General features: G+C 43.1%; 1 protein-coding gene across 1 annotated transcript in view; it reads right to left on the bottom strand.

Moving 5' to 3' along the window:
- Positions 1-18708, bottom strand: part of ADGRB1 (adhesion G protein-coupled receptor B1) — a 447807-nt gene that overhangs the window by 224563 nt on the left and 204536 nt on the right. The window contains exon 6 of the mRNA XM_078686666.1: positions 7290-7454. Coding sequence (XP_078542792.1) covers positions 7290-7454 — 165 coding nt within the window. The remainder of the gene's footprint in view (positions 1-7289; positions 7455-18708) is intronic.

Genomic DNA, 18708 nt, shown 5'->3' on the forward strand with positions numbered 1-18708 from the left:
TAGTGTTTTAGATGCATTTGGGAAATCCAGTAGAAATGAGGTGAACATCCAGAGAGTCATAATTTTGAATTTCACACGCATAAATTATACACACTTATATAGCCTTATTGTAAGTGTTACAGGGGGCGTGAAGAAGGTGCACGGAAACCCCTCACCTGCCCCGGGCATGTGCACAAAGGGAGCACTTTACACGGAAAGTGTTTCCATGTGGAGAAATAAGGGTGTCTGCAGATGTTTTTGGAATTTGACTTTCCTTACCCCTCCGAATATGTTTTTTCCACAATGCATATAGGGTAGGATTATGGAAGGTGGGTACCACACATTATGGAATGTTAGTGAATATGCTATATCCCCATGAATAATTTCCAAACCTGGAGGCAACACACGTATGTATGCCTGTATTGTGCATCAGATCCGCATTAAAAAGTAACACAAACTTGATGCAAAATCTTTGTAAATCTGGGCCCAGAAGTCTTGACAGCTTTGAGAGGCACAACCTCCCAAGAGTGAGGATGGTTCATCCCTGATGTAGTGCCTGCCTTATAAAGAAGACTTTGCTGCACTGTAATCAATAATCCTGGCTCAACCCAATGGCGATTTGACAGGAGTGGTTTTAGTCAATGTCCATCACAGACCTTGCTGTCTCAAATCTCACACACATTACGGTGGCCCACACGACTACCCTGTATTATTCCACACATCATTCCCGGTCCTGGAAGCCTCACTGTGGCTCACTGTGACAGCTTTTGTTGGAAATGGCTGATGAAACAAAAATGGTCTTTTGTGTCACTTCTGCCTGTTGTCCCACCTTCTGGCTTTCTAGTACTCAAACTTCTGGACATGTCCATTCTATCTGCGGTCTCCAGCCTCCTTCCCTGTCTCCTTTACTACGTTTAGTTTCATTTAATTGATGTGTGCCGCGCCATCTGCCAACAATTTAAGTCATCAATGCCCCTATTGCCTCTTCCAAACTTAGGGGCTGATTTCGATCTCGGCGGAGGGAATACGCAGTCACAAACGTGACGGATATCCCGACCCCGTATTACGATCCCCATAGGATATAAAAATAAAATGCTTTTATTTGATTTCATAAAATCATAAAAGGTTGGAACATACCACCATGGGATATACAATGTAACACAGTAAATGAGATTATAAATTGCCGCATAGGATATTATGTGATCGTAATACGGCGGGTGGGATATCTGTCGCGTTTGTGACGGAGTATTCACCTCCACCGAGATCTAAATCAGACCCTTACTATTAATGTGGCTAGTGGAGTATGGTTGACCATGGCTCGATGAACTATTTAACTGAATTTGTGTGTGCAGTCCAACCATTGTTTCAATACCGAAAGATAACATGGATAGGCAGCCATGCAGAGGAGGATGAATGTCACTACAACGCATGCTTTCACAACGCATGCCTTTACCACGCAAGTTTTACAACGGAAGTCGTTACAACGACTTGCGTTGGGGGGTGCTGGATAGTGAGTAGTTTAATTTACTATTCCAACTCCAGTCCCCGTGGATAGTAGGGAAGGTGTTGGATAGTAAATTAAACTATTCCCTATCCTAGAGTGCCCCCCAGCGCAAGTCGTTGTAATGACTTGCGTTGTAATAGTTGCGTGGTAATGGTATGTCGTTGTAATAGTTGCATTGTAATGGTTGTTCACCTGCAGAGGAATGGTCGACAGAAGCAGGCGCATATGGAGTGCTCATGGAGAGGCAAAAGTTAAACACAGAGGAACATGCATACGCAAACTCCATGCCACATACCGATGCACGTGCACTTTGGCACTCACTACTGCACTCTCAACCTCACACTCGACACATACGTAAACACACATGCTAAAACTCTCACACACCAACAAACCTGTCTCTGTTTCAAACATACATTCAATTTAACCCACTACACAACAATGGCATAATGCAAAAGGATGGTAACCTAATTCAAAATGCAGAATTCTCTCGATTTTCTCAGGCACATTTACAGATATATACAGGGTACGGGACGAGTGGGGGACCGCTCTCCACCTCTGTAAAGTCACAAACAAAATTCATATTTGTAAAGCGCGTACATATCACCCCTTAAGGTTTTAAGGCACTGGGCACCGTCGGGGAGATTAAGTGAGCTATTGTCCAGAGTCACATGATGCTGAGCTGAGCAGCCACTGGTGTCGCGGATCAAACTGTGAACCCTACGTGCATAAGTCAGCCGCTCTGGCCGCTGCGCCACACCTCTCACCCAAACACACACACACACAAAACACATACATGCACACACACACACACACACACTTAGACACTATCATAAAAGCACAGGAGCAATTTCTCGAGCACTTGCCTCATGAGAAAAGGCCACTTTCCCCTAATCTATGCCCGTCTCAAGCCACTTCACCGCAGTCCCCGGTGCTCTATGCCAGACAATTGTGAAAACCAGCAAAACCCTGAGTGGCTATGGATCAATCAGAGCCTTTCCCGAGGCACCAGTAAGAAAACATCCCTATTGATGAGAGGAGAATAAGTAAGGTTTTTCCCAATATTCAGATTGCCTTTTTAAGAACCGAATTGGCCACAGGAGTGGAATTAGGCGAGCAGAAAAATGCAGCCATTGATTGCTTTGCCCGACAACTAAACAGAAGCAATTTACTGCGGCCCGTGTCTAAGTTGTTTAATTTGAATACATTATTAACTGGCTGGAAGAAAGGAAGCCAAAGAAAAAGGCTTGAACAAACAGCTGAGTGGAGCGCTCCCAAAAGGAGGCTGTATTCCAGCAGGGCTCTCTGCCGTGTTTAGTTTGTAAAATAAAATATATACATATGTGACCGGGGTCCAGAGTTTTTTTCAGATTCCCACAGCCGGTGTTATCAAAGATAAGGGTGCCGAACACGTAGTCTTGGTTTCACCTCAGGCATCTTTAATCCATTCCAAGACACCTCTCTCCTCTTTTTATCTCACTCTTACAGGTTGTTTTTCAATTCTGCTTTCTCCCTTTGTCACTGTTTTTCTGTCCTTCTCTTCCTGCTTCTTTTCCCCATTTGTGTTTTTGTCTCTCCTGCTCTGGATTAAAATTTGTTGAGGAAAATAGGTACACAGATGTGTGTTGTTGGGCCCCACCTGCAACCACTGGCTCAAATTAAGCGCTTGCAATCCTCCCTCGTTTTCTTGCTTCATTCTTACCCCTCCATCCCTTCCTCCCAATCTCTCTCCCCCTCTGTGCTTCTTTACCTCACCCTGTCTCCCTTCTTCCCTCCCTAACTCATCTCCCTCCACACCCTTCCCCCCTTCTTCTTCCGCCTTTCTGCTATAAATAATCTTGTGTCTATCTAATATTCCTTCTATCATCAGACTTTTCCTTTCTGTCATCATCATTATGTATCCTTCATCTGTAATACCTTTCTTCATATCACCATATCATGATCTTCCAATATGCCTTCTCAACATATTCTCTTACAGATCTTTTTTAAAAAATCTTTTTCCAGTGTTATCGAAATGTTCCTGATTCCTCCGCCTCCTAATTTCCTTCCAACCCTCCACATTTCTTTGTTTGTTATGTCTTTATCCTATCTCCTCTATCATTTTGCAGTGTTGTCACTTCCTTTCCTCTCATACTTTCTTGTATCACTCCTATGTTCCAGTTTATTTATGGGATTTTCCCGACAGCCTTTCAGCATTATTTATGTCCTAATGGTATAATAGTCATGTTCTCGCTAAAAGCATGTCCTCCCATATCATTGAGAACCTCTTTTTTATTTGGTTTTAGAAAGTTCTGATAAATGTTCTGCTCAATAGTATGGATGTGTTTTTTAGGTCGTTTGGTAATATGAGGAAATGTTTAACCTTCATTTAAATCCCCTGTAAAATAGCAGAAGATCCGCCTGGCTGGCAATGCAATATATAAATAATGTCTAGTTTGAAAATTGCAGCATTATGTTTGTTTAAAGATATTTAAAGGCAGAATTGGACATATTTAGAACACCATGAGCATTGCTCTCTTCGGATCCAATAATCGCCCCTTGGTACGCTCACGTGGAGACTTTACAAAAGGCCGCAAGAGATCTATGGAAATTTCCTAAACGGTAGGGAATCTCCTTCTCCACTCAAGGACTGTGAGAATGATGTATGAAGTGAAGGCAGAACTGTAACCCTTTGGTTTCTCAGTAACTGTTACAAAAGTCTATCTAGTTGCTGGATCAAATATTCTTTAAATTACCTATAAAAGATCTCTATGGGATGATCATTGGTAATTAAAGTTTACGCCCTGAGACCAAGATCAATGTTCTATCTCTGCACAGATACATTTGACAGAAGCGTGTATGCCTGTCTATGTTTGTGTTATATTTTTATAACAGAATAAGATTTTGAGAATAGATCAGTACCATTACTCAAGAGCAGGAGAAGAGTTTTAGTATGTGATGGAAACTTGGTCCCTGGCGTTATGCTATATGCGAGAGATTATTGCACATGTTCAAAAACATTCTAGGGGAAACATACAAACTAATTGCACTGGATTTGCATCACCAAAGTGAAGCAAACCCTGTCAAAGTGGTGGACTGAGATTTACTTACAAATGTAAATCCCAATTTAGAAATTAGCCTAAAGTTACACAAAGAAGTCCTTTGCTCTGCTTTGCACTACTATGTGTCATGGGGGATGTAACATGGGTGGTACGCCAGTTCCCATGCAAGCATCCATAGGTTTTGACATAAATCCCTTCCATCTAACATTGGTCGACCAGGATTTATGCCAACAATTTACACATCCTTCAGGTAGGCATAACAGTTGAGAAAGTTTTGTTTTCTGAAAACATTTTTAACTGTACATGTGTGCGGCACTGTTTAGCACACATACAAAGTGGGAACACTCCTAAACGATGTCAAGGTATAGCCTTTTGTACTGGAAGGGTATCTTTCCAGTACAAAACTCATCCTTGACATCACACACACACTCTTGCACAATCCATAGCAGGAATCGATTGCTTCACAACACCATTTTGGGTTCCACTGTGTCTGTTCTGTTATAGGTGTTATGTGCCACATATTTATTTCTTCTAGACCGCTTCCTCCATACGCACAATGTGGAGGTCAGCAATATTCAACAGGTGCACGTGTCAGTCTCTCAGATCACTTTCCGAATGTTGCGGCAATTGTAACAATCCTGGGCTGGTCTGTGAGAAAGACTTGTAGGTCATGCAAGGTGGGGTTCAGGTGCAATCACTCAGTGTGGTGAACTGACATCATGTGTCAGTATCTGATATCTCACACTCTTTATCTGTAATCTGATGTAACAACTGCTGCAAGGACCCACTACTGTCTTGGACTCCTGAAATGCTGCCAGGCCTTGACCTAAGCTCACTGACATATGTCCTAATGAAGGAGAGTCTAAAATAAGGCCAGGAGGTCTGGATGTTGTTTAACCCGTTGGCTGCTTCCGCTTTTTTGCGGCAGTGCGGCCATTTTAAAAAACGGGCGCGGTGGCGTCAGCCATTGGCCGACGGCAGCACCAGCGAGGTAGTGCTGCCATCGGCCAATGGCCGACGGCAGCAGCCAAAGGGTTAAGACAACCACTGAATATGCAAACATTTTGATTTTTGATAGATCGTTGATATGTAAATATATGCGGGTGTCCGGAAAATGTCGATTGGATCCACCCCTCTAAAGAAATATATTGGACCCCCTCGTCTTGGTATAAACACAAATACACTATGGGGACACTCTGTAGGCAAAGCTACTACAAGGACTGAAGAGTCCAGTAAGGGCCAACTACAGGTGCTCCCATAATGATCCGCATTGCCTGTTACAGCACATCACACCCATCCTCAGCGGCAGATTTACAAAGAAATAGTACAATGCAGCAACCATAGTTGAAGCGCTGCTTTACCCGTCTAGTGCAAAATCCTATACTTAGACAATTTTGAAAAATATTTCCCACATTGGATGTGTGTTTTATGGTACAAGACACATGCAATCTTTGATATGCTAGGAAAAATCAAATCTCTTCGCTAGACTTTGGCCTGCCTCAAAGTAATATTATTTTATTTCACAAAAGCAGGTCTGACAATCTTTGTAGGTCTGGCTTTGCGTAGAAAATCATGGGTGGTAGCTTGGGAATCCCCAAGTACAACTTATGCGACTCCCTCTTTACACATGTAGCACAAAGCACTATTTGCGATACAAAAGGGCAAGTTTACAGCGCAAAAAGGTTTTGCACTGGAAAATAAATACCATAGCAAGTCTGCATCACTTATGTGACTTTGCAGTGGTTCAATTCTTGATGAATATTCCCCTCAGTAGTACTTGGCACCAATAAATATTTAACATTGGTATTGATAAAATACAACTATAAATGCTGAACAACTAGGCCCCTTCTTTGAGTATTACATGCTTGTCAAGTAACTGTTAACTGACGGCTTCGCTATCTGTCAGCATTTTGTATGATAAGTAAATTTTCTCGAATACACCTCCTGCAATATGGTATTCCATTTCCCCATCAGCAACCATTGACTTTCTTTGATTCCTCCATCTTTTATGCCATTTTACCTTCTGTGCTTGCTTTAATATTTTGTTGATCCCTTTGGTGTAAGTGATGATGTGCAACTATTTTGCTAATTTAATGGCTGATGACATGCTTGATCGGTTAGTAGATTGATTAGTTGAATGAATTACTGGTTGAATGATTCATTGATGTGCTTAGATACTTGCTTTATTAGTTGGTTGAATGATTGAATAAATTAGTGAAAAGTTAATTGATTGATTTATTGATGCACTGATCAGTAGACAGACTGATTGACTGGTCGGATGTTGGTTCATTTACTGAGCCTCTTTTGGAAATAGGATAACCAAACAAACAATAATGGCAGCTGGCAATATGATTTAAAAGGCATAATCCAGTTTTAGTTACTAAATGGGGCAAAGGGGTACCTACGATAACCTGGAATGACCATAAAAGGATTACTTTGCAAGAACTTAAATTGTTATACGTGGATTATTCGATCTAGAGGGCAGAGCAGTTTGTAAATTTGGATCATCACCTCTGTATTCATAAATTTGCTTTCTAATATCAATTTATAAATGTGGGATTCATTATATCATCTAAAAACCCAAAGACTAAACCTACTTGAAATGGGAACTAGTATGCATGTACTCCCCTATTGGCCTCCTGAAACTGTCATTGTAAATTTTGTAGGATCCTGAAAGATCTCATCTTGAAGGGGACAATGGGAGATCCTGCAGGACACACGGAAGAGGAATCTTCATTTGAATGGTGGTCTGAAGGCTTCTTGCGAACCTGGGCAGATGGCCGAGTTGTTGCACTGCCTCTGCTCCCTGAGAGGGCCGCTGCACTGGGTGCTGTATGAAGACGACACGCAGAACCGGGTCCTGGTTTGCCAGCCCTCCCCGCAGGTGGTAGAACAGACGCTCCAAGGGGACCACTCCTCCGCTGCCGGGTCACCTGTCAGGTTCAGAAGAGAAGGTGAAGCCTCGGCACTCGAATCACAGAGAGTCACTTTTTAAGACATCTAAGGGTTTTAATTGTCTAATTGAAATATCATTACTAGAAAAAAATCTCTGTTTCGGGGACGTGTGAAAGAAGAGGGGAGGAATTGTGCATCACCCTGAGAAAATATGACCCTAATATTATAGTGTGTGACCTGGGTTCCAAAAATATCAGTGTACTTGGTCATTTTGTCCATGAGCAATGAAAATGCAGACTGCAATACTTGCCTGGAGGAGGTGCAGAATCAACAGACTGCCAAGAGGCCACATCACATGCAAAGAGCAGAGTCCTATCACGCCTCTTGAGCCTGATACCAAAAGGAGCAGGAAAGAGGAACTCTCAAAATGCCTAACTCTGTCAAATCCTGTGATGGCACCCAAAACATGCATAAGCTTATACTTCTTGCTGCACCCATCTCACAAATGTTTGCACCAATTTACAATTGGTTGCCTTCACAAAGTCTCTTTGATGACTCATTGGAAAACTCTCCACACATGCACAGGAATTTTAGCCCCACATGGTATTGATGGACACAGCATTCAACAACTAGACCTGTGGAAACTCAAAACAATGAGCTAATGCAATTGAAGCCTGTCTGACATCCATGTACCACAGGAGCCTTTAATTAACCTAAGGCAGAAACCGACATCAGTACTATTGTAACAACATATGTTTATCCAACATGGCTCTAACAGAAAGGGTTCCCTACCAGTCACTACCGAGGACCTGTGGTTGTGATGACACAATTTAAAGTCACTGAATTGTGAGTGTATGTGAGGGTATGCATCACAAAGGGATCTTTATCAATGGGAGTTGATGTGTGTGTTTCCACTCTTCTGTCTCGGCGAAGGTCAACCAGTTAAACCCACTGTGCGGATAACTGTAGAGTTTAATCAAAATGCACAAGACACTTCCCACAATAAGGAAAAGTACCTTAGGATATCAATCATTCTTAAATTGTAACCTACCAATGTCAAATAAGATTTACTTTACCATGGGAGGAGGCCACAACCAACTCCTTGGTAAAGATAATCAAAGCCCAGTTTTTATGAAAGAAGCTTTCTCATCAAAGTTGGGTGACCACCAAACACCACCAGAGCAGAGGAACATAACCATGAAAATACCTCCAGGATTTATTGCCATATAAAAACAATATGCGGGTATACTACTATGAACATGGTCTGTCTTAGAACAAACACAATCAACCACAAGAGCATAAAAAGAAACATGAATTATCAGTAGCGATTTAGATTTTAAAGTGCAATAAATGCTTGAGAATTACTCAAAAGCAAAAATTGAATGGCGCCTCTATTGGCATCTATCGTAGAGAGTCCTATTTGCCTGGATAACGTGGCGCCTATTCTTCTTACCTGGTACCTACTGATGGCTACCTTTTGCCACAGCATTATTCAAAATAGGGCCCCTTTACAGAAGAAATGCCACTGAGGTCCATTTCTCCAAAATCAAAATAACCACTTTGTAATCCAAGTGGTCATTGAGCAGGTATGGCAGTTACAACTGCAATGGTAATGAAATACAACTGGTAGCGCTTACAAAGACCTTAAAAACAGAATGTAAGTGTGACACGTGAATCCCTGCTATGAGCATCTTTTCCAGCAGCTGAATAAAATCCTGCGGAGACAGACATCACTGCCGTTGACCACAACTAATCAATACTTGTAGTGATAGCTAGTGGTTAACAGGCATACCCCATTTAAGGTCCATCTGAAATTGATCTGGTCTTTGGTGGTTAGTACCACCATATTTGGACATTATTTTTCTGCATGAAGATAACTGGCAGTAATGTATTAACCATGTGTGGTAATGATACAGCCAGTGGTAACCTGGTAATAAGCACAATATTGCAGGTTGCTATTTGAATCTTCTGAAATAATAATATTATAATCACATTAAATTATGTATAAATAGCTCTTGCTACCACATAACTTGTAATTTAACAATACTGTAAATGACAGGTGTTACTATAACCCAATTCAATGTATTCATGGCAGCATACTGGTAATATCCAACTGCAACGTGCATTATTCCAGCCTCACATGCCGTATATCAAGGCCCTGCAGGTTGAATGGAACTACAATCTTATAAATACTGGCCACTGAAACTGACTTTAAATTAGCCATTTTAATTTTTGATTTAAGGCTGCGATAAATCTGATTTACCAGAGCGTGCTGGAAGCAATTTTGGGTCCCGGTCCTCCTGCATTAAAAGGTGGGAGAAGTATGTAAGTTTGTGTAATCACCCAACACTCTCTTTCCTGCCCAATGTGCATGTTTGGTGCATTTTGAAAGCTGGTGAAGTTAAAGGGGTCAATAATATGCATTTGTGGAGTAAGAGGTTTAGGTGCTTCAAGAGGTCTTTGTCTGATCTGGTAGATAGCAGTAAATTCATGATGTTCTAACTTTGTTTCCTTTCAACACGGTGGCCGCCATTTTGTAATGACTCTATTAGAAGATAAGGAGTTGACATTGGGGAGCTCAAGGTTGTTTTGTTCCAGACCCAAGGGTTGGACGCCATCTTCTTTCAGTGTGTACACAACTAGACTCCACCATTATTTTCTACTCCATTGGAGCTTTCATGCACTCTACAAATTTTCACATATTATAACCATTCAGATCAGAGGGAATTCCAACTCCTTACATTCATCCAAGATTCCTGGTCAACACCAATTTGGCTTATCATTAATTTAGTATTGCTGCAAATGTATACAACAATGCTATGGTTATGGTATTGGTAAATGGTGATATAACTGAATAAGTAGTCTCACTTCTCAGGTTTTCCCTTCAATTGTGCCGGGCAGAGAACTGTGTGTCGTATCCAACCGAGATCCCATACACTCCCTTACACTCTATTGGCAGCAATTCACAGGTACGGGCACCTACCACACATGGAAGGTGGGATGCAATTGGCAATTGCAAAAGTAAACGATCCAAACCACGATTCATACCTCGCCTGACACACGCACACCCACATCCGACTCATGGCATTAAAATCAGCATTACTGTTGCGGGGATTTAAAGGGCATGAGATGACTAGACTGCACATCTCCATCTGTGTGCATATTCCGACTAATTAACCTGCATTAAATTATCCTGTTGGCTGCCATCACTTTCACTTATTTCTTTCCATCTAAGGACCCCGATGCTCATGGAATGGAATCAATTACTGTGCCAAAGAATTTAATGTCAGATCCTATCAGGTATGTTTCCAGGAAAAATTGGATCATTAGTGAAATTACTGTTTCAATGTTCCGATACACTTTTCTCAACAGGTATAGTTATTCGGAAGCTCTTGCATGATCCATAAATTCATGGTTCAAAAACTGCAAATGTAAATGTTGAGTATTTTATCTACAGCCATTTTCATCACCATTAAGAATCTCAGCTAATCTGTTGCTTTTCCTCAATACAAATGACTTTATGTTTACTACTGCTTTTAACCCAGATCATAGAACATGCTCACTGTTAAGTCTGACAACTGTCTAAATCAGGATAAACTACATAATCAGCTTTGTAAATTTGGCAGCCATCTATTCAAGTGCATTTCACCTGTGCTGCTAAAGAGGTGTCTAGGGAAAATTACAATTGTATTTTACAATATCCATCTTTCATTCCCTAACATTAGATCTACTTATTGTTATGCGGCTTTGCATGCAAGTATTAACAGTACAGCTCATTAACCTTTACAGACTTTCCAATATATTTCCAAAATATATAAGGAAAATAGTTTTTACGATAGAGACTGCAATCCTTAACCTTTCCCACTGTGAGGTGATTACCTTTATGAAGATTAGCGAACATTTCTAATGATTTAACAATGATTTTTGACGACATATTGATGACGGAAGCGAAGAGCTCTAAATATTCAAGTGGTTTCTAAAATATAACTTTGTTTCACGGTAATAATTAGAATATGTACTAATGCAGGTGTTGAAAAGAGATGTTAGGACCATTTCCAAGTGCTTGCACATTTTTAAGAGGGGGAGATAAAGGGAGATAAAGTGATTGACCCAGGTTCACAAAAGCCATCCAAGCCTAGAGGACAGGATTTGAGCTCTGGTGTCCGGGCTCCACAGTCAGTCACATCCCCTTGTTGGAATGAATCAATTCAGGATTGGAGCACATGCGAAACATATGGTAATTACTTCCTGAAAGTGTAAAATGTGCATATTGTTTAATAAGCTAACTATAATTGTGACAGTAGGTGTGCGTGGTGACCGAAGCCGTAAAGTCAAAAAGTCTATGATTATTGCTTCTGTTGGTCAGTGTGATGCAAGGCTACTCACAAGGACTAATGCTCCAATGGGGACATTACCATTCCAGAATGGCGGTCCCATTCAGAACAAGTCGCTTTGTTGGGATTTGGCAATTGCAGAGAGCCTCTGAAATCTCAGCAGGGCTGTGTATTAACAGCGCTGTGTATGTTTATGCTGTGTATGATATATCCTCTCTGCTGCTTTCGACTCTGTCATACTACACATGAAAGATCGGAAGGAGGCAGCTTTTTGGCCTTCTGTGGTCCATGTTATAAACATACACTCCATAGACTTTTATCATGGAAACTGTCCCCTTTGTCTTCTGGGTCCCAACAGTAACCATGCAAAATGCAATGCATTATGACTTACATTTCCTCAACCAGCACTCACACAGCAGCACCCAATGAACTAATATGAAGTCTCCAAGAACAACCAGCACCCCACGAACTACCATGAAGTCTCCAAGAACAACCAGCAGCCTACACCCCATGAACTACCATGAAGTTTCCAAGACCAACCGCACCACATGAGCTACCATGAGGTCTCCAAGACCAACCAGTACCCCATGAACAACCATGAGGTCTCCATGACCAAGGAAAAGCTATCACCCGATGAACTACCATGAAGTCTTCAAGACCAACCAGTCCCCAATTAACTACCATGTAGTCTCCAAGACCAACCAGCACCCTGTGAACTACCATGAAGTCTCCAAGTCCAACCAGCACCCCATGAACTACCATGACATCCCCAAGACTAACCAGTTCCCCATAAACTACCATGAAGTCTCTATGACCAACCACCACCCCATGAACTACTATGAAGTCTCCCAAGACCAGCCAGCAACAAGAACCCTATACACTACCATCAAGTTCCCAAGACTAACCAGCACCCCATGAACTACCATGAGGTCCCCAAGACTAACCAGCAAAAAGTACCCTATGAACTACCATCAAGTCCCCAAGACTAACCAGCAACCAGCATCCCATGAACTACCATGAAGTCCCCATGACCATGGAGCAGTCAGCACCCAATGACCTACCAAGAAGTCTCCAAGACCAACCAGCACCCCATGAAGTATCATGAAGTCTCCAAGACCAACAACCACCCCATGAACTGCCATGAGGTCTCCAAGACCAGCCAGCAACCAGCACCCTACGAACTACCATGAATTCTCCATGACCAAGGAGCAGTCAGCCACCCCATGAACTACCATGAATTCTCCAAGACCAACCAGCACCCCATGAACTACCATGAAGTCTACAAGACCAACCTCCACCCAATGAACTACCATGAGGTCTTCAAGACCAGCCAGTAACCAGCACCCTATGAACTACCATGAAGTCCCCAAGACTAACCAGCAACCAGCATCCTATGAACTACCATGAAGTCCCCAAGACTAACCAGCAATCAGCACCCCATGAACTACCATGAAGTCTCCATGACCAAGGAGCAGCTACCATCCCATGAACCATCCTAAAGTCCCCAAGACTAACCACCACCCCATGAACTACCATGAAGTCCCCAAGACTAACCAGCACCCCATGAACTACAATGAAGTCTCCAAGACCAACCAACAGCCACCACCCCATGAACTACCATGAGGTCTCCAAGACCAGCCAGCAACCAGCACCCCATGAACTACCATGAGGACTACAAAGATTAACCACCACACCATGAACTACCATGAGGTCTCCAAGAGGAACCAGCAAGCAGCATCTCAATAGTTACCTTGAGGTCCCCAAGACTAACCAGCAACCAGCACCCTATGAGCTACCATAAAGTTCCCAAGACTAAACGGCAATCAAAACCCCATGAATTACCATGAAGTCTCCATGACCAAGGAGCAGCTACCATCCTATGAACTATCCTAAAGCCCGCAAGACTAACCACCACCCCATGAACTACCATGAAGTCCTCAAGACTAACCAGCACCCCATGAACTACAATGAAGTCTCCAAGACCAACCAACAGCCACCACCCCATGAACTACCATGAGGACTCCAAGTCCAACCAGCAACCAGCACCCCATGAACTATCATGAGGACTCCAAAATCAACCACCACACCATGAACTACCAGGAGGTCTCCAAGACGAACCAGCAAGCAGCATCTCAAGAGTTACCCTGAAGTCCCCTGGACTGACCAGCAACCAGCACCCTATGAACTACCATGAAGTCCCCAAGACTAAAGGGCAATCATCACCCCATGACTACCATGAAGTCTCCATGACCAAGGAGCAGTCAGCACCCCATGAACTACCAAGAAGTCTCCATGATCAAGGAGCAGCCAGCACCCCATGAACTACCAAGAAGTCTCCATGACCAAGGAGCAGCCAGCACCCCATGAACTACCGTGAAGTCCGCAAGACTAACCAGCACCCCATGAACAACCATGAAGTCTCCAAGACCAACCAGCAATCCAAGAACTACCATGAAGTCTCCATGACCAAGGAGCAGATAACACCCAATGAACTACCATGAAGTCTCCAAGACCAACCAGCAGCTAGCATGCAAAGTTTTAACGGAAAGGGTAGGCAGGGCTGCAAGTCAGTGTAGATATATCAGGGCATAGTCTATTCAATACCCACCGCAGGGATTTCTGAGAATGGGAAGGACAGAAGCTATAATTAATATTTAGATTGTTAGCACCAGCCCCGATACCGACCTATTCAGCAACCCAGGCTGCTCTGAGGGCCAAAGGATTCCTAACATTTGTGGAAGGAACCCAGGATGACATGGAATGTGCCGCCAGTCAAAATCCATACCTGGAACAACACAGAAGAAACAGGACCCACAAAACAGGTCCCTGGAAGTTCTTAGCTGAATTTACCTAATGAAAGCAAGACTAACACTTTCAGAGTATCCTGATCCATCCTCAATTTCAAATGGAGTAACCAAAACATGTAAAGCACCTATGGTAAAGTAGTATGGTATACAGCCATTTCAATGCTTGTCGTGCCTATATTCTAGTGCCGGAAAGCAACCAAGGAACTGCACCTACAAATCATTGTTCAACGCTGTCAAAAATATATATTTATTTTCTTAAAATAATGTAACCATCAAAACACAGTAGGAATAATACAGTGAAACTGAGAGTATCCAAGGCAGCATAAACAAGTAAAATGTCTTCCGTTAACAACACTGTTACACCTATAAAAAGAATGTGGCACTAGTATTATAAACTGGTAATATCCTTTGTAAGCACTTACATAAGCAACCAACACATCAATTATGACATGATCTTCAATTTCCATCAAACCAGGGAATGATGATGATGTTTCAGCCCACTAAATCAGTGGTGGCCACCTTCTTCAGGTCAGTTATGTGGAAAAACTTACGTTAAAAGGTAAACAAATGCCTTGCTTGAAATAGGAAAAGGCAAGAAACTATTTCATGCAAAGAAGGCAAGATGTCCTCTGAACTAGTCTGAAGTCTTTTTGAAAAAAATAACTTTCAGTATGATTGAGATGATCGCATTGTGGATACTTGACCACAGGATAAATTGGGGAGTACCATTTGAAAACATTTAAGCTAATTAAAAAAATTAACCAATGTTGGTGAACCGCTTAAGGTCATGATAGGAAATGTTGCCACTGTTCCTTAAAATATTGCAAAGACTAAAATGTGTGCTTGGTTCAATACACCTGCGTGATCCACCGTGCACAGCATTGCCGCAGGAGAATTCCCCGGGAGGTACTGCTGCATTAGCTGGTGGGGGCAAGAGATGAATTTTGTAAATGTTCCTTTAATTGAGTCATCAATTATGTTGCATCCTGGAATCAGTTAAAAGATTGTAAGATCACGATTTAGTGACCTGAAGGGAGCCAGTTTATAAGAGGGCTATGCTCCCACACTTTGCACAACTTGTACATTAGTGACTCTGCAGTACATCACTCTGTCTCATTCTTTGGAATTCCCTTTTGATAATTAAAGCCACGGGCTTGAAAGGAGGTATACCAGTGACATGGAGTCACCTGATATCCCTACATCTGAACCCACTTTGGACGCCACGGTTTCGACTCCCTTCTAGGCTCAAGCAAGAGCGCATCCATAGCATACCTGGAGGTTATCCATAAGACCCAAGCATGCACTTTTCTAAAATATTCTGGGATTGGAATTACATTAGTAATCTGCCCAGTCACAAATATTAAGGGGGTGGTATTTGCTATTTATTGCAAATTTTCATCTAGTTCCAATCTCAATTAAGTTTATCTGGCTACTTTTCGAGACTCTTGGCAGACAGGCGCCTCTTTGTTGCTTTCTCTCACTGTTTTCTTCACAGAAGTCTGCGAGCTCATTACCATAGCTAATTATGCCTCAGTAATGGACACGCTAGAACCGCACTCCTTGCCTGGTCCCGCTCACACGGGGAATCGCTAACGAGGGACGAGGTGGGCTCATAACAAGGAGGAAGGAAGTGGATGCCAACACTGGCGCCCATAAATCGCAGCGACCCAATGTGCTGCAGGGAGGCAGGGCGGAATTGGACCGGTAATTAGTTCCTGTGCCAACACACTGCGCCACAGCGGGGGGTGGGGAGGGACAGGATATTAGAGAGAGGGAGAGAGAGAGAGGAAGAGGCATACAGAAAGACAGTGAGACTGAAAGAGAGTGTGTGTGTGTGTGTATGTGTGTGGTGTGTGTGTGTGTGTGTGTGTGTGTATGTGTGCGTGCGCGCTTGTGTGAGTGTGCGCGTGGTGACCTGGCAGGTGTAATTACATTTACTCCCAGGTAACTGTATGCTAAAACTGAAAATACAGTTATGCAGAACCATGGCCCACACTAGAGTTGGTGAGTTTGTGGACCAAGACATGGTTTTACAACATGCACAACCCTGTACTTTTATAAGTTTTTACAGGCTCCTTTCTGGCCTTTCCCCATCTTGGAAGTGGTAGGGAATTTTGCATCTGCGAAAGGCTGAAGAAAATCCCTTTTGAGTGGCTTTCTCCACAGGGATAAATGTTTTCCCAGTCATGAAAAAAACTGCAAAACAAATTGGAATTGGGGAGGTTGCCTTTCAGCCATGCCGACAAAATGCTGTACGGCATTCAAAGTAGTACGACTGCACTGATGCGAGTGTCACAGCATTCCAGGGGCCGTACTACATAAAGTGCCCCAGGGGCGCAACGGGCGTTTGCACCCACTTTGCGCACCCCCATGGCACTTTGGTATTACAGAAGGTGCCACAGACCCTTGTGCGGCCCATTATGTAACACCGCCAGCGCTATCTTGAGGGAACGTTCCCTCATTTGCATGGGGGTGCAGAGGCAAAGACCCCTCAATAGGCACTCTGGCCGTGCGCCATCTAAAAGGTGGTGAGTGCGTCCCCTGAGAGCAGCCCTTTGGAGGGGGGGGGGAATGGGTCCTATGGACTATTGCACCCGCCTTCAAGGGGATCTCTAATCCCCTTTAAAAGTGCAGGCGGGTTGCCGCCTGCACTTTGAAAACACAGAGCAGCTGTAAATCAGCCGTTCCAGTTTTCACAGGAATGCGCTGCCCCTAGGCCAGTGCGAGTTCGCTTCTGCCCTGGTGTCAGCGTGTCAGCACATTCATAGTAATAGGGTGAATTTGCATGGTTTGCACTGGGTGCACCTTTTTAAAGGTGCGCCCAGTGTAAACAAAAATGAAAATGTGCAGTCACCGTAAGACGGCCCTAGGAGTACTACTGTGAACATTTGTGAATTGAGAACATTTGTAATTTGCACCAGTGTGCAGGAGTAATTTACTGTTGTAGATTTATGATTTTGACTGTTATGTTTTACTATCTCAAACTATATATTTATTGGAATCACAAAAAGCATTGATGAAGACTTGTTGCCAGGGGTGCGCTGGGGAGTGGGAAGCTTTAGCAAAAGGGAGTACCATGGGGCACATCAAAGAAATCAGATGCAGAGCCCTTGTGGGACCTAGCTTGAAGCAGAGGACTTGGCCCATCTGAAAAAGTGGCAGACAGAAAATATGCAAAAAGTCAAGGAGGCGGAAGGAGCTCTCTCATGAGGTTCATCTGCTGAGATCTGACACCTAAGAACAGGGGTGGTTTGTAAGGGGTAGCTGAAACTCAAGGCTGCCAGGCAGCTTGGATGCAAATATGCTTTACCAGGTCCATCTTTGACTTTGGAAGCAGCAGCATGGAGCCCTTAGTACAGTTTCTAATCCACAATGTAAAATCCTGGATAAAACACGCCTTTTCTGGCTCCAACTTGCTCGCTTGTTTGCGATAAAACCCACAAAATGTCCAACACCCCCAGGAAGTGCAATGCAAATGCCTAGATTAGAAGGATATTCTAGCCGGTGTGTTCTAAATAGACCAATGCTGCTCATTGGGTACTGAGTGATGTGTTTTGAATTGTACTATGCGGGGCTCTTGTCGTGCAGCTATCCAGGCCTCCAAATATTGACTTTAACTTGGCCTAAGCTAGGGATATTGTCTTGAGACAGTCCAAACTCACTGGATGCACTGCTGATTGCAGGAAAGAAAAAAATTCCTGCAATCTTTCTTCAATGATTGGGTAAAGCTGTTGCGGTGATGTACGTTCAACCAATGGGTGAGTGTGGTGCCTTGTAGATGTCAAACATCAGTCATTCATTCACAGGTCTTCAAACCTAACCTCTTAATATGGGTAACATTTATAATGCGCTCAGTACCCTCGGGGAGGGGGTCTCTTCCCCCTCGCCCACCCTCCAGGTCATTGATGTCACCTTCAAAGAGGTGTGTCTTTAGAGCTTTAAAAACAATTGATGTAACTCGGGGACAGCTTGACAGGGTAGGGCCAGGAGTTCCACAATGTGGGTCTCAGGACAGGAAAAGCTCGGCCGCAATTTAAACTTATGCCTGATTGGGAAAAGGCGCTTGATTCTGAAAGGGGTTTGTTAGGAGGCGAGATACAGGTGATGAAATGATTTTGGACCATATTGTCCAAGCATTTATCCATCCTGGA

Source organism: Lissotriton helveticus, chromosome 4_1, assembly GCF_964261635.1.
Source record: "Lissotriton helveticus chromosome 4_1, aLisHel1.1, whole genome shotgun sequence".
In the NCBI taxonomy this organism is placed as follows: Eukaryota; Metazoa; Chordata; class Amphibia; order Caudata; family Salamandridae; genus Lissotriton; species Lissotriton helveticus.